The following is a 14,631-nucleotide window of genomic DNA, read 5'->3' on the forward strand; positions in this document are numbered from 1 at the left end:
CAGTTAGAGATATAAACCATCATATAATCCAACTTCAGGTTAAAAACTTTGTTTATCTCACATCAAATCTTGAGAATGGTACATGGAAGATAAATTAGTGATTGCTGAAATATTTAGAGAGATTGAGATAATTTATAATGATGGATTTTTTGCTGCAAGAGCTTCTATATAAAACAAAAACAAGTGTGGATTTGATTTGAATTAAAGTTTAAGAGATTTTATTGGTGTGTTAGTGAACTTTTAAAAATATCTTTTAGTTTTTCCAAAGCTCCTCCTCCTTTCATTGTCTCTCAGTTTCAGTGTTGTATTAAACTGCTCCTCCAGCAGCTCCTCTCTTCATCCTCCAAAGCCTCTGATCTGTCAGCAGTAAGTTCACTTTCCAACCTACATGGACAACATGCTGGGGACCCTCTGCTCTCTCATCACTGCTCTCACATGTAAGGAGACGGACTCACTGCAGCTCTGAGCTCATGTTGGATTCTTCAGTCTGTGTGTTTAACTCCATGTTCATCTTGTTGTTTCCAGGTGTGAGTGGTGTGACGGTGGTGACACAGAAACCTCCTGTTGTGTCAGTGGGGAAAGGAAACATAGTCACCATGGACTGTAACCTGGGGACTGTTACTGGTAGTGCTGCTCGATGGTATAAACAGATTCCAGGAAGAGCTCCTCAGTTTGTACTGTTGTATCATCATTCCTACTCATCTCCAACTTATGGCTCTGGTTTCTCATCCCCAAAGTTCACCTCCACTCATCAGTCACAATCAGATTATCGTTTGATAATTAACAATGTGGAGGATGGAGATTCAGCAGTTTATTACTGTAACACATGGGACAGCTCTGCTAACCAATGGGTATCAAAGTGATTTATACTGTGACAAAAACCTCCTCACAAATACTTCTGCTTTTAACCAGCTGACACTTGTTGACTGGCAGTGACCAGGCAGTACTTTCTGTAACTTCTGTGCATATGCACTAAAAACTATGGTTTTAAAATAATTTATTTAGATTTTCATCATTTAATAAATCCTTAGTGATCATTATTATTCTGTATTCATACTTACATACTTACAGTAATCTTACTGACTTTTCTCTTTCTTACAATACGACCAAATGAAAATTTTAAAGTAACCACTTGAAGTATTATTTGTTCTCAGAGTTTAATGATGTGTTTTCATGAAATTTCAATAAAATGATTCACACTGTGTTGTCAAAAGGTCTTTCAGAAAAGAGGAATAATCCTGAGATGAAAGTTGAACAGACATGTTGGGCTTCACCTTTTTTGTTCTTGATCGACACTTGCTGTAATAACAAACTGGGGGAAAACAGGAACCTAAAAACAGTTTAAGATAAATAGTTTTCCCAGTGTAGATCTTCCAATTTAGCATTTGTAACATGATAGTAATGCAATAAAACCGGAGGAGGTAGAAATAATGACATCAGCAAGGTTTTAAAGAAACAATCAGCACAAATAAAGCTCTGAAATGTGGACTCTTAAAAATAAATTTTATGTCAATATGAAGTGAAAGTAAGCTTTAGAAAAAAATATTAAAATTCCTCCTCAATTTCTCCTCATCAGTGTCTTTAAATACATCAGTGTGTCTGAAAAACACATTGTCCCTCATTGTCATCCCATGAACAAGGACATGGTCTACAACAGTCGCCGGAATTTCATCAGTAATGATTGTTCTTGGTCTTCCTCGTCCTCGTCCTCCTCGTCCATCACCTGTCACACGAACACTTCCTCATCTGCCTCTCTGTATGTTTCTCTGCACTGTAGATGGATGCACACATACCTCTGAACTGACTTTTACCTCCTGCCTGATTGGTCTTTAGAAACACGTGTGTTCAGTTTTGAGTTGTTGTGTGTAAAAGATGAGAGCTGTGTTGGACTTGAGTTCACGTTTTGCTGCCAGTGTTTACAGATTGGCAACACAAGTGTGAAATGTGTTTATTGACTGAAAATGTGTTTAAAGTTTAGCAAAAAAGAGCGAATGAGATTTGCAAATTGTGTCCATGTACCTGAAAAGTGTTTAAGGTTTGACCAAAACATTGTTTGATTAACAAAATGTATTTAAGCCACTGGTTAGGTTCTGGTTTATTGTTTTAGCAACTAATAAAAAAAAAAAAAAACTGTATGTACAGTTTAACGAATGCTCTGTGGTGAATTTATTTTTACTTGCTGTGTGTATGATCTGAACACATTGTTTGGTTTTGACACAGGATAACTGGTTTTGAGGTGATAGTTTGGTTTTGATGGAAACGTCTGGGCTTTGGATTTGTGTTTAAGGTTTTGGGAAAATGGGTGGAGGTTTCAGGAAATGTGTTGGGTTTAATCTTTGTAGCCTGATAATTAGCATCAAAGTTCACCACAGTGCAGAATGTGTTTTGTTAGTGAAAATGTGTTTAGTTTTGCCAAAAGGTTGAATCATGTGTGAAAACATGTGTCTAATTGGATAAATGTTGCTAAAGAGTGATTCATTTGTACAGTGTGTTTTGGCAGTTGACAGTTTTGTTGCTGGATGGCGTCAAATGTTATTGGAATTCAGGAAAAAACTGTCATGTATTCTATGTTTATTATCAGTTGGTTTTTTTTTTAATTTTAACATTATTTATTAGATTGTATCCTCCCCCTGTCTTTAGCAAATGCCAGCAGAGGATGCTTCTAAGGCAGGAACCAGGTCAATGTTCAGCTGCACTGAGTTGAAGAAACGTGGAGCTTTGCCTACAAGTTTTTCAGGCACATTAAGCAACTGTTTGTGAATTGCTGCCTCCCACTGGTCGAACTGTCACCGGCTCATTTGTTGCTACTGTACTTGCTTTCAGCTTCACTCAAAAACATCAAGTAAAAGGGTTTGTTCATCTTGCAATAACCTCTAACTCGAAAAAAACTAGTCAGAAGTTCACATTGGTGATGACGGAGTAAGGTTAATTACATAATGTTAGACAAGATAACTATTGGATATTACAGTGTCTGCTCTTTATGAGTTGCATTACACTTAGTTTCTTACTCAGTGTCAGTGTAATGTACTACATGGTATTGAGGAAATTTATTTTCTAAAATTTATATCTTTATATTGTGAGTATCATGTAAAGAGCTTGTACTGGAGTAAAACCATGAGCATCATTACTCAATGCAGTGACAGGTCTTTACAGTAGTGTTGTAAAGTGATACCACCAGTGTGTAGCAGGTGTTTGTGTTTTTGACGGCTTTCTTGTGATGTCTGAAGGAAAAGTTTGGTGATGTACATTGCAACATTATATGTTTTTGTGTGAAGACTTTGGTTTTGATATAAAAGGTTTAAGTTTATAAAAATCGTTGTGAAGTTTTGCATTTGTGTTTGAAGTTTAGCAAGAAGAAGCATCATTTCATGAAATGTGTCGAGGACAAATTTTAAAAAGTGGAAGAAAAAAGCACTGAGTCACAAAATTCCTCCTCCACTTCTCCTCATCAGTGTCCTTAAAAACTTCAGTCTGTCTTCTCCTCACACTCCAACCCTGCTCACCTCTCAGCTGAACACCACACTGTGACAACATGCTGGGGACTCTCTGCTCTCTCATCACTGCTCTAACATGTGAGATGTTCTTCTTATTCATTTTATAGCCCATAATATCAGACAGAAAGTCTTTACTCTTGTATTTCTCTGTGTATGTTCACAAGTGTTGATGCAGTGATAGTGTTGACCCAGACGCCTGCTGTCCACACAGCTTCTCCAGGACAAGAAGTTGTTCTCAACTGTAACATTCAGAAGGATGATTATTATAATCTTTACTGGTACAAACAGGTTCCTGGTAAAGCTCCACAGTATGTTCTTTATTTTCACCATTCTCAGAGTTCACCCAGCTTTGGATCAGGATTCTCCTTAGATCGATTCAATTCTAAAGCCTCATCAAACATTGATTACCAGCTTATCATTAAACGTGCAGAGGCAGGAGACTCGGCTCAGTATTTCTGTGCCAAGTGGGACGGCTCTGCTTCAGCAGCTGTATCACAGTGATTCACCCTGTGACAAAAACCTCAGTGTCAAACTCAACAGATCTGAGCAAAATAAACCAAGTAATGATATTTCATGTAGAACCAAAGATGATTTATGAAAACTGGAAAATCTTCTTAAAAACGCCAAACATGATGGAAATAGTGCAACAGTGTTTTGGAAGATGATCACACTGATAAAGTGAATGAGGTGTTGACAGTGAAAGTTGGTGTGAACAGGATGTTTCAGTTCCACTCCTCTCATCAGTGAGAGTCAGGAGGTTTTTGTACAGCCATGTGTACAAACTGAAGCACTGTGGTATTCGGACAAGGCACCAAGCTGATTGTGACAAGTAAGTACTGTTTAATTCATCATAAAACAAGGTACATCTTCATATTTTGATGTTTGTTAATAAACGCTAATTCATTTATTTGTCACTAATGGTTTTAAAATAGCCAACATGTCCTTTAAAAAAAATTTTTAACATATACTTTATACAATACAAAATTGTGATGTGAGATCTGCAAAATATTGAAATATTTGAAAATAAGTTTAAAAAATATTCTTAATCTTTGATTGGTTAGAAAATTGATGAAGAATTTCTTCTACTGACCGAGTTTACAAAGTACTTAAAAAGTGACAGTTCTTGTTATGTGTATATACTTTTTTACTATCTACCTTAAGATTCTAATTTTTTTTTTATTTATATTTTTTGGTTGTTGGTGATTAGACTGACATCAATAAACTGACAGACGTTAAATAGAATAGAATCCTTATAGAATTTTGACAGATACAGAGGGAGAATTAATGTAGAATTAATCAAACCATCTTTAAACTTGTGACTGACAAAATTATTAATATGTTACATCATAAAGTAGTTTGAATGATTGAAACTGTTTTCCTCCTTCATAATTTAATGTTTGGGCTTCTAGTTATTTTCACAATGTCCTGCACGTTTCTTTTCTTGTAATTTTCTGAGTGTCCTCCATTTGTCTTCAGGCTCCAGTCTCCCTCCTCCTGTCCTGACCGTCTTCCCTCCGTCCAGTACTGAGCTCCAGTCCAACAAAGTGTCTCTGGTCTGTCTGTCCAGTCAGTCTGTGCCTTTTGCAGATGTGACCTGGTTGGCTGCTGGGAGTCCAGTGAGCAGTGGGATCTCTACCAGCACTGCTGCTCAGCAACCAGACCAGACTTTCCAAATCAGCAGTTACCTGGAAATCCAGACATCAGACTGGAACATGGATAAGGTTTACACATGTAAAGTGTCTCTGGGCTCCCAGTCTTCAGAGAAAAACATCAACAAGTCAAACTGTCCCACTGAGTAGAGGAGCCACAGTAGAGGAGCAGAACCACCATTTAACATGTGCTTCTTTACTGTTGGTGCTTTTTGCTCATCTTTTACATGTTAGATATGTAGAAAACACAGCAACATAAAGCAACATTATCAGTCATGTGTGCTTTTTATTAACTGTGGATCATTTGTTGTAGTGCTGCATTTGTTTTACCCAATAAACATCATTCTGAATGTTCATCCTGTGTACTTCATTTGGTTCATGTGCTGCTTTTTATTATTGTGAAATGTATATTCAAACTTCTTATACTGTATGACAACAATTTGAAAAAAATTTAAATTAAAGAAACTTTGGTATTATCATATCACAACATAAACAGAGAGGAGAAAATTCATGAATAACGATCAAAACCACACAATTTTATTATTTGCTGGCTTCCTATGAACATATTTATTGTAAACACAGCTCACTATTGACGAGAATTAATTTAGTCCTCGGATATCTATCAATTGACTTTTAAATGATTGAATTGATTTCTATTAAAGATTAGAGAAACTGCTTTCTTTATTTTTGTTTTTCATCACTTAAACAAGACTTCAGATCAGTGTTGTTTGCTATTTTAAAGAGAGATGAAACATGACCACTTCATTTACATTGAGTTATAAATAAGCAGAGAATGCTTCCAGGTGCATCCTGGGAGAAAAAAAGAGAGGAGTAAATAAGTGACGCTTCACTGACAGACTATGAAAAGTTAATGCTGTGGCACAATTTATTTGATTTGGTGTCTTTAAACTACAATCGGATAAAGTCCCTGTTAAAATCTCTCTGTTGTACCTTTATTATAAATAAATATTTCAGTGTAAATGTCAACAAATAAAATCTATAAATGTTACAAAATATGTATTGTTATTGGAAACATTTTCAAGTGACTGCAACCAAGCTTTTCTTTGTATTTTTTTAATTGACTGATTCATGAAAAACTCCACAATTGCAAAGCGGATACAACACAACCACCTAACAGTGACAACATGTATTACAAGCATGCAGACAAATGAAGAAGTAAAGAAGCAGATGTTAAATGGTGGTTCTGCTCTGCTACTGTTGTTCAGTGGGACAGTTTGACTTGTTGATGTTTTTCTCTGAAGACTGGGAGCCCAGAGACACTTTACATGTGTAAACCTTATCCATGTTCCAGTCTGATGTCTGGATTTCCAGGTAACTGCTGATTTGGAAAGTCTGGTCTGGTTGCTGAGCAGCAGTGCTGGTAGAGATCCCACTGCTCACTGGACTCCCAGCAGCCAACCAGGTCACATCTGCAAAAGGCACAGACTGACTGGACAGACAGACCAGAGACACTTTGTTGGACTGGAGCTCAGTACTGGATGGAGGGAAGACGGTCAGGACAGGAGGAGGGAGACTGGAGCCTGAAAATATATAGAAGTCATGACATTCTGAGGTTAGTTTTATTATCTAACCTAACAACATAACTAAGAAAATCATTTAACATCTGAAATACATGTAAAAATTCAACACACGAATTATGAGCAGGGTTACAATTTAATCAAAATCGCCATCAGGATTATCCCTAGTATATTATCATACAAATATGTAAGATATAGATACATTTATACTGTATATATACACAATACACCAATCAGGCATAACATTATGGAGTGCAATAGAAGAAGAGGTGTTTCTAATGTTTTGGCCCCATATTAAAATGAAAGATGTGGCCAAAACTTTAGAACCAACTCTTGTAATGCACGCCAGTATGACTCCACTACTCACTTTGACCTCAGTATTAAACACATAGTAGGATTATCACCTTTATGACAGTTTAAACCTAAAAACTGATAAATTCTAACCCCGTAAAAGTAGATTTAATTTCAGAGCCACTGTAAAGCATCTGTAAATTGCAAAGGTGGTCACAATGTTATGCCTGATTGTTGTATGCATACACCATATACAGTAATATAGAAATGTTTGTGTTTGTAAAATGTATTATGATGTTGACAGGTTTCTAACTTTGCAAGAATGTTTTTCTAATTTAAATTGAAAAATTATTGTAAGTGTGGACCACAAAACAAAAAAGTCATGGCCAAACAAACTGTTAACAAACTGTACCTGACCTGTAGAATGCAGTTAAACATTTGGAACATAATGGGAACAAATGGTCTTGTTTTATGATGAATTAAACAGTACTTACTTGTCACGATCAGCTTGGTGCCTTGTCCGAATACCACAGTGCTTCAGTTTGTACACATGGCTGTCCAAAAACCTCCTGACTCTCACTGATGAGAGGAGTGGAACTGAAACATCCTGTTCACACCAACTTTCACTGTCAACACCTCATTCAATTCATTATTTTGTTGTTATTTTGTATGTTATTCAAACACACTGTTTAAATTTTGAGGAGATTGTCCAGTTTTCTTAAATGTCTGGTTCTACATGAAATATTATTACTTGATTTATTTTGCTCAGATCTGCTGAGTTTGACACTGAGGTTTTTGTCACTGTGTGAATCACTGTGATACAGCAACTGAAGCAGAGTCGTCCCACGTCTGACAGAAATACTGAGCAGAGTCTCCTGTCTCTGCACGTTTAATTATGAACTGGTAATCAATGTTTGATGTTTATATAGAGTTGAATCGGTCTGAAGAGAATCCTGATCCAAAGCTGAGTGCACTGCTTCCATGGTTCCATGGTAGCTCAGAACATACTGAGGAGCTTTACCAGGAACCTGTTTGTACCATCTCACATAATTTCCATCATATCTCTGAATGTTACATTTGAGAACAACTTCTTGTCCTGGAGAAGCTGTGTGGACAGCAGGCGTCTGGGTCAATACTATCACTGCATCAACACCTGTGAACATACACAGAGAAATACAAGAGTAAAGACTTTCTGCCTGATATTATGGGCTATAAAATGAATAAGAAGAACATCTCACATGTTAGAGCAGTGATGAGAGAACAGAGAGTCCCCAGCATGTTGTCAGAGTGTGGTGTTCAGCTGAGAGGTGAACAGGGTTGGAGTGTGAGGAGAAGAGAGACTGAAGTATTTAAAGACACTGATGAGGAGAAGTGGAGGAGGAGTTTTAACACCCAACATTATGTATAAACCTGCTACCTAATGATGTTGTTTGATCTTAAATCCTCCCATATTAAACAGCTTATTTACTGTTTCTCATAAAAATATCTTTGCAGTTTTGTTTCTGTAAATTACTTATTTTCAATGCAGTGTAGTCAATTTTATCTTGACTTGAACCAAATATCTGTCTAAACTGTTTTCATTAACATTATTTTAAAAAAAATTATGACCTGTTGGTGTATTAATATCCCCTGATTTTAACTTTTCAACTTTAATTTTAAATTTGTTTTTACTTTTAATTTTAACTCATTTTAATCCCTGTGAATTATATTTATCCTCAGGTATCTCTCACTGGAAGGACTTTGAATTTGCATTTACCAATGCTTGGCTTTTGTTATTAATTTATGATTTCAAGAATATATTTGAATATTTAAAGAAAGAAAGAAAGAAAACAAAATAAAATGATCACTATTTGTATCTTATGCTAAGTATATTTGTAGAGCTTTATTGTCAGCAGGTTTTTATCACCTAGTAAATCGCTGTGCCACAAACACTCGGCAGTGTCATCTCATGTTTTACAGTAATACACTGCTTAGTCTCCCTCCTCCACAGTGTTAAAAATGATATGTTAATCTGATTTTGACTGATGAACTATGGACAAGGAGATTAGTTTGTTTATACTGGAGTGTCTGTACCAGTCCCCAGGTTACAGTCCATGGTGACTGTGTCTCCTTTCCTCACTGACACAACAGGAGGTTTCTGTGTCACCACTGTCACACCACTCACACCTGGAAACAACAAGATGAACATGGAGTCAAACACACAGAATGAAGAATCCAACATGAGCTCAAAGCTGCAGTGAGTCCGTCTCCTTACATGTGAGAGCAGTGATGAGAGAGCAGAGGGTCCCCAGCATGTTGTCAGTGTAGGTTGGAAAGTGAACTTACTGCTGACAGATCAGAGGCTTTGGAGGATAAAGAGAGGAGCTGCTGGAGGAGCAGTTTGCTCTAAGGAGGAGCTCTAGTAAAATGTGTGCTGACTTGTGGTCTCTTACTTTCTGCTGACTTAAATATCCTTAACTGATCTGATCTTTACTACATGTAATAATGTAATGATGTCTAAAAGACCTGTTTGTACATTCTTTACATTTTTCTTTAACTGCAATAGGAATTTATTTTTGTCCACGTGTTAACCAGAGAAGTCTAATAAAGGCTTTGAGTTGGCTGTGCACACGTGAGCCAAACAACTGACAGTTCAGTGTTCTTTGCCAGAGAAATGTGTGAAAGCAGTATTGTTTTATAAAGTTTCCGCTTTTGTTATAGAAGAAATTAGATGAAACTGACCTCTTCATTTACATAAAGCTTCCAGGCCTGCAGATGCATCCTGAAAAGTAAGTGAGAAGAGTAGAGACATGATGTGTCACTGACTAAAGATGAAAACTCAGTTTCAATTACTACTCATTTTATCAGGTTTTTATGACATTTTGACTTAAATAAATATTGCTTACATTAAAAGGAGGATGAGGAGCAACACTGAAACTGAGAGTGAGAGCTTCTGTTAAACTGAGTAGTTTGGGGCATTTGCTGAACTCTGCAGAGACAAACAGCTCATTTCCAATCCTTTCAGAAATACAGTACAATGTAAGGTTTTTGATAATGTATTTGTTATTTTAGTGTTAACCTCCAAATTGACTGGTTACTTCCCTTTTAACAAAATATATTTAATTATTAACTATTTCTAATTGTCCAATGTATTGTGTTGGTTTTGCAGTACAACTAATATTAATGACAAATATTTTAGATATTACCTGAACAAGTTTAGATTAAAAATGTCTTTAATAATTAAATTTATCAATTTTGGGTGTAGCAGAAACAATTTTTACACTTTGTTCTTCTTTCAAATGTCAGAAACAAGTTTTTCTTCAGTCTCTTCTGTGCTTTGGTCAAGTTTTGATAATGGCTGTTATAATCAGGACTCTATGAATAGGAAAAAACTTATTAAGAAAAAGCATACAAAACTGTGTTGTATCCATGCTTGTTGTATTCCTTTGACACTGGGGTTATTTTGCATAAACCGTAGGGATATTGCTTCCATACAGTAAAACTTGGGCCAGCACCCTGATTTTTTATATATATATATATGTGTGTGTGTGTGTGTGTGTGTGTGTCTGTTCGGACATGAGAGTCACACTGTTTATCAATTTTTCCTACTTTTCCTAAAAAGTACTCTAAGTGCAGTGGATACAGTCCAATGTGCCAAACTGTGACTAAAATACTCCAAACTATTCACATTTTCAGTTTAATTTTTAATTTTTTTGTAAGTCTTACAATTATAACATGAAAACAATTGTAGATGTAGATACTATTTTATACCATATCAGACATTATATTTACGCCCATTGACTGACTCCCGCAGAGCAGAAGCATCAGAGTTGAGATAATTTGATCAATGCTGCCACCTTGTGGTTTTAGGTGACGGGCAGAAAGATTTCTACACAATCACTGAGTCTTACTGATATGATTACATGTATTTATAAAATAATATATTCTACCTGTCTTCGTCAGAAATACTTCGAAACATATTCAGTCTTGTGTAACACATCTGCATTTAGACAACAACTAGGCAACAGGTCTAAGATGTTTGTGTCCCTCTCCTCCTCGTTCTGATTGGTGTTGGCCCAATGATGATCCCTCTGTCCGGAGCCCCCATCTGTGCTCGCAGTGGTGACCTCAGACCAATGTGGGGGGCAATCCGCCGTATAGGACGCTGTGGCTGAGTGAATCGGGCATCATTGAGGTCATCCACAAAGGACTCCACACGATCGAACTTTGCACTGAGTCTCCCCAGCTCATCTTTCAGACTGTTGAACTGCCTGTAAAGGTCCCCCAGTGCATCTGACAAAGGTTGGATCCTGGGAAAATGCAGAGGAAATAGAGAAAGTAAAGATAAAAAAACAGGGTTTGTTATTTGATTAATAAGTGAAAAGACCTTTAACACTGCAATGGTCTGTAGGTTTACAGGCAGTAATGATAAAAATATTGTTTACTGGCAAAAAATAAGAGTGAAGTCAAAATAGCAACATGAACATGAAAGTCATAACATACTGTTAAGCAGAAACAGCCCTTCCATCTGCACGAAACATCAGGATAACAGGATAACAGCTGAAAGAGGAGGGGGTTTTTTTTTGGCCTAAATTTATGAACGGACGCAGAGCCTGCAACACAGCTGAAACTGTTACACAGGAAGGCTCCAAGCTGTTGGTAAACCTCCTCTTCAGAGGAAAGAGTCAATGAGTTGGAGCAATCTCTGCCAGAATCTCTCTCAGAACATGATGCTGAACCATTTTCAGCTTTCTTTTGGCACAATGACGATAGTGAGGTCATTTGCAAAACAGAGTCGGGCTTGCATGGACAACAGCGATCATGGATCACATTACTGGCTCTGACAGGCCCCTGGTCATGTGCAGAGAAAAGCAAGTTACATCATTTCTAATTTCCTCTGTCAGTAAGGGACAATAAAATGTTCGTTGACATCACTGAGTGCTGTTGTATGTCGCCTCTCTCTTGCTCAACACATAAACTTGTTTTTTGCAGTGCAGAGGTAGTTTCCAGTGCCACCAGCGTGACCCACCTGTTGTATTCTGGAAGGACAGAAGCATGGTCATTGATCAGCAGGTCTTTGACTTGTGTCAGAATAGCAAATTTCCAGTTGTCAAGAACCTGAGTCAGGTTGGAGCAGGTCTTGCTGTGTTTTGCTGAAGATGGGAACATATTGTGCAAGTATGTAGGCTGTTACTCAGGCTGCAGTCTAACACAAACTTGACTGAAATGCTTTTAAAATGTACAGCAGCATTAATAACCTGTAGGATCCCAGCGGGAGGCTTCCTGTTTCCATTTTTGTGCTCCACACATTGAAATCACACAGAGCAGGGCCACAACCCCTTCGATCTTCATCTTTCTCAACTAACCAAACACAGAAATGTAAGTAATGGACTTAGAAAAAAGTAACATTGAAAGTGGTTTAAGGCAAATTAAGAACATTCAGTAAGCAAACTCTCAAGTCTGACACATCTTTAGATAAAGAAAACAGCTTACACCTGCTAGTGAGAATAGTAGTTATTTATTCATTAATCATTAATATTCAACAGGAAACTGAATTTTGTACCTTAGATAATTACATTGATTCTAAAAATAGGACTGATATAAATATTTAACAAACATATTGGAGATCAAACACAGTCCAGAGAATCTAACTGCTGCTGGGTTGTACTGTACCTTTATATGAAGTTAATCCTGGGGGTCTTTCCAGGTTAGAGCAGCAGAACTTATGAGCCTTTAACAGTGACACACTGAGAGAACATCATGTGGGCAGCATTCTTATACTCCCGGAGCCATTCCCCCACCTGCTCCCACCCACTTCAGTGATGCTTGGTGTTGACACACTGCTCTTTGTGTGTGTATGTACACTGCTGCATGAATAAAAACATAACATTGAAGGCACACGCACACACTCAACATAACACTGAAGGCAAACCTCTTCAAACACATGCGCAAACACACACACGCACACACACAACATAACACTGAAGGCAAACCTCTTCAAACACATGCGCAAACACACACACGCACACACAACATAACACTGAAGGCAAACCTCTTCAAACACATGTGCACACGCTCACACACACACACACACACACAGACATGCTTTCCACTTTCTCTCTAAAGTGTTTTGCAGCCTCTGCATTTGCTGCAATGATTAAAAAAAACACAAAGCCTGAATGGGAGGTCTTGATAATCCCTTATCTTTACTCTCTCTATCCGTCACATGTGTTTAGTCGCTGTTAGTGGTGTAGGGATACTGCATCCCCATGGGCATTGATCCAGAGGAGGCTTTGGATATAACCGCGTAGCTCTATCAAATAATTTTTACAGCCTACTGTATTACAATCTGCTTAACATCTGGGCTATGGTAAACCCAGCCAGCTAGGTCGCTTCAAATGTCAGTAAAAATCTAAACCTAAAGAGCTGCACACACATATTAAAGCTAAAATATGCTGTATGGTGTCAATCACCATTATAAAAGTTTGCTCTTTTGTAGAATTTTTAACTGTATTCTAGTCAAATATTGTACAGAAGAAATTTGTGACAGAAGAAAAATGTTCGTTGACATCACTGAGTGCTGTTGTATGTCGCCTCTCTCTTGCTCAACACATAAACTTGTTTTTTGCAGTGCAGAGGTAGTTTCCAGTGCCACCAGCGTGACCCACCTGTTGTATTCTGGAAGGACAGAAGCATGGTCATTGATCAGCAGGTCTTTGACTTGTGTCAGAATAGCAAATTTCCAGTTGTCAAGAACCTGAGTCAGGTTGGGGCAGGTCTTGCTGTGTTTTGCTGAAGATGGGAACATATTGTGCAAGTATGTAGGCTGTTACTCAGGCTGCAGTCTAACACAAACTTGACTGAAATGCTTTTAAAATGTACAGCAGCATTAATAACCTGTAGGCTTTGGATATAACCGCGTAGCTCTATCAAATAATTTTTACAGCCTACTGTATTACAATCTGCTTAACATCTGGGCTATGGTAAACCCAGCCAGCTAGGTCGCTTCAAATGTCAGTAAAAATCTAAACCTAAAGAGCTGCACACACATATTAAAGCTAAAATATGCTGTATGGTGTCAATCACCATTATAAAAGTTTGCTCTTTTGTAGAATTTTTAACTGTATTCTAGTCAAATATTGTACAGAAGAAATTTGTGACAGAAGAAAAATATATAGCCCCTAAATGATCCACTCACCCTTAGACTCCCTACACCCCTAATTATAATACTGTAAATTGTTATGTGATTTACTCCATAAATTCTCTCAGCTTGACATTAATCCAACCTTGATGAGTCTTTATAATCTTTGTGGAAATGCCCCAGGAACACATTTTCTAAAACAGATTTCTTTAATCTACAATCTGGACAGACTCTGGGCAAGAAAAATGCTGTTGGACCAAAAACGAGTTGGGAAATATATATCACTGAAGCACATTTACTTTGATTTAAATGCCTTTTTTATTTAAAAACCGAGAAATTCCAGCTTTGATCTATTCCAGATCACTGCTCCTTATTCCAGTTAAGCAGGTGTGAATGCTGCTGGATTCTGTGGTGATGTCTCCAGACACTGTGTATGTACTGACGGCAAGTGAGGCCATAACTGCTGTAAGTGATTCTGGCTTATATATATATATATATATATATATATATATATATAATGTAATATATTATTTACAGTA

The 14,631-nt window shown here is 37.2% G+C and overlaps 1 protein-coding gene and 1 pseudogene across 2 annotated transcripts; one reads left to right on the forward strand and one right to left on the reverse strand.

Annotated features, from left to right (window-relative positions):
- Positions 1-378: 378 nt before the first annotated feature.
- On the forward strand, positions 379-5,499 carry LOC137099323 (immunoglobulin lambda-1 light chain-like). 2 transcript variants are annotated; one of them, XM_067476026.1, is made up of 4 exons: positions 379-437; positions 526-859; positions 4,283-4,323; positions 4,971-5,499. In XM_067476026.1, the coding sequence occupies exons 1-4, from the start codon at positions 389-391 to the stop codon at positions 5,291-5,293; spliced, it is 747 nt and encodes a 248-aa protein (XP_067332127.1). In that variant the 5' UTR covers positions 379-388; the 3' UTR covers positions 5,294-5,499. The 2 variants fall into 2 exon arrangements, with proteins under 2 accessions (XP_067332127.1, XP_067332126.1); XM_067476025.1 differs by lacking the exons at positions 379-437; positions 526-859 and adding an exon at positions 3,633-3,983 and having other exon boundaries at positions 4,290-4,323.
- Positions 5,500-5,675: 176 nt separating this feature from the next.
- On the reverse strand, positions 5,676-9,704 carry LOC137099324 (immunoglobulin lambda-1 light chain-like; annotated as a pseudogene).
- Between the last annotated feature and the right edge of the window lie 4,927 nt (positions 9,705-14,631).

Source organism: Channa argus, chromosome 15 (assembly GCF_033026475.1).
Source record: "Channa argus isolate prfri chromosome 15, Channa argus male v1.0, whole genome shotgun sequence".
Lineage (NCBI taxonomy): Eukaryota > Metazoa > Chordata > Actinopteri > Anabantiformes > Channidae > Channa > Channa argus.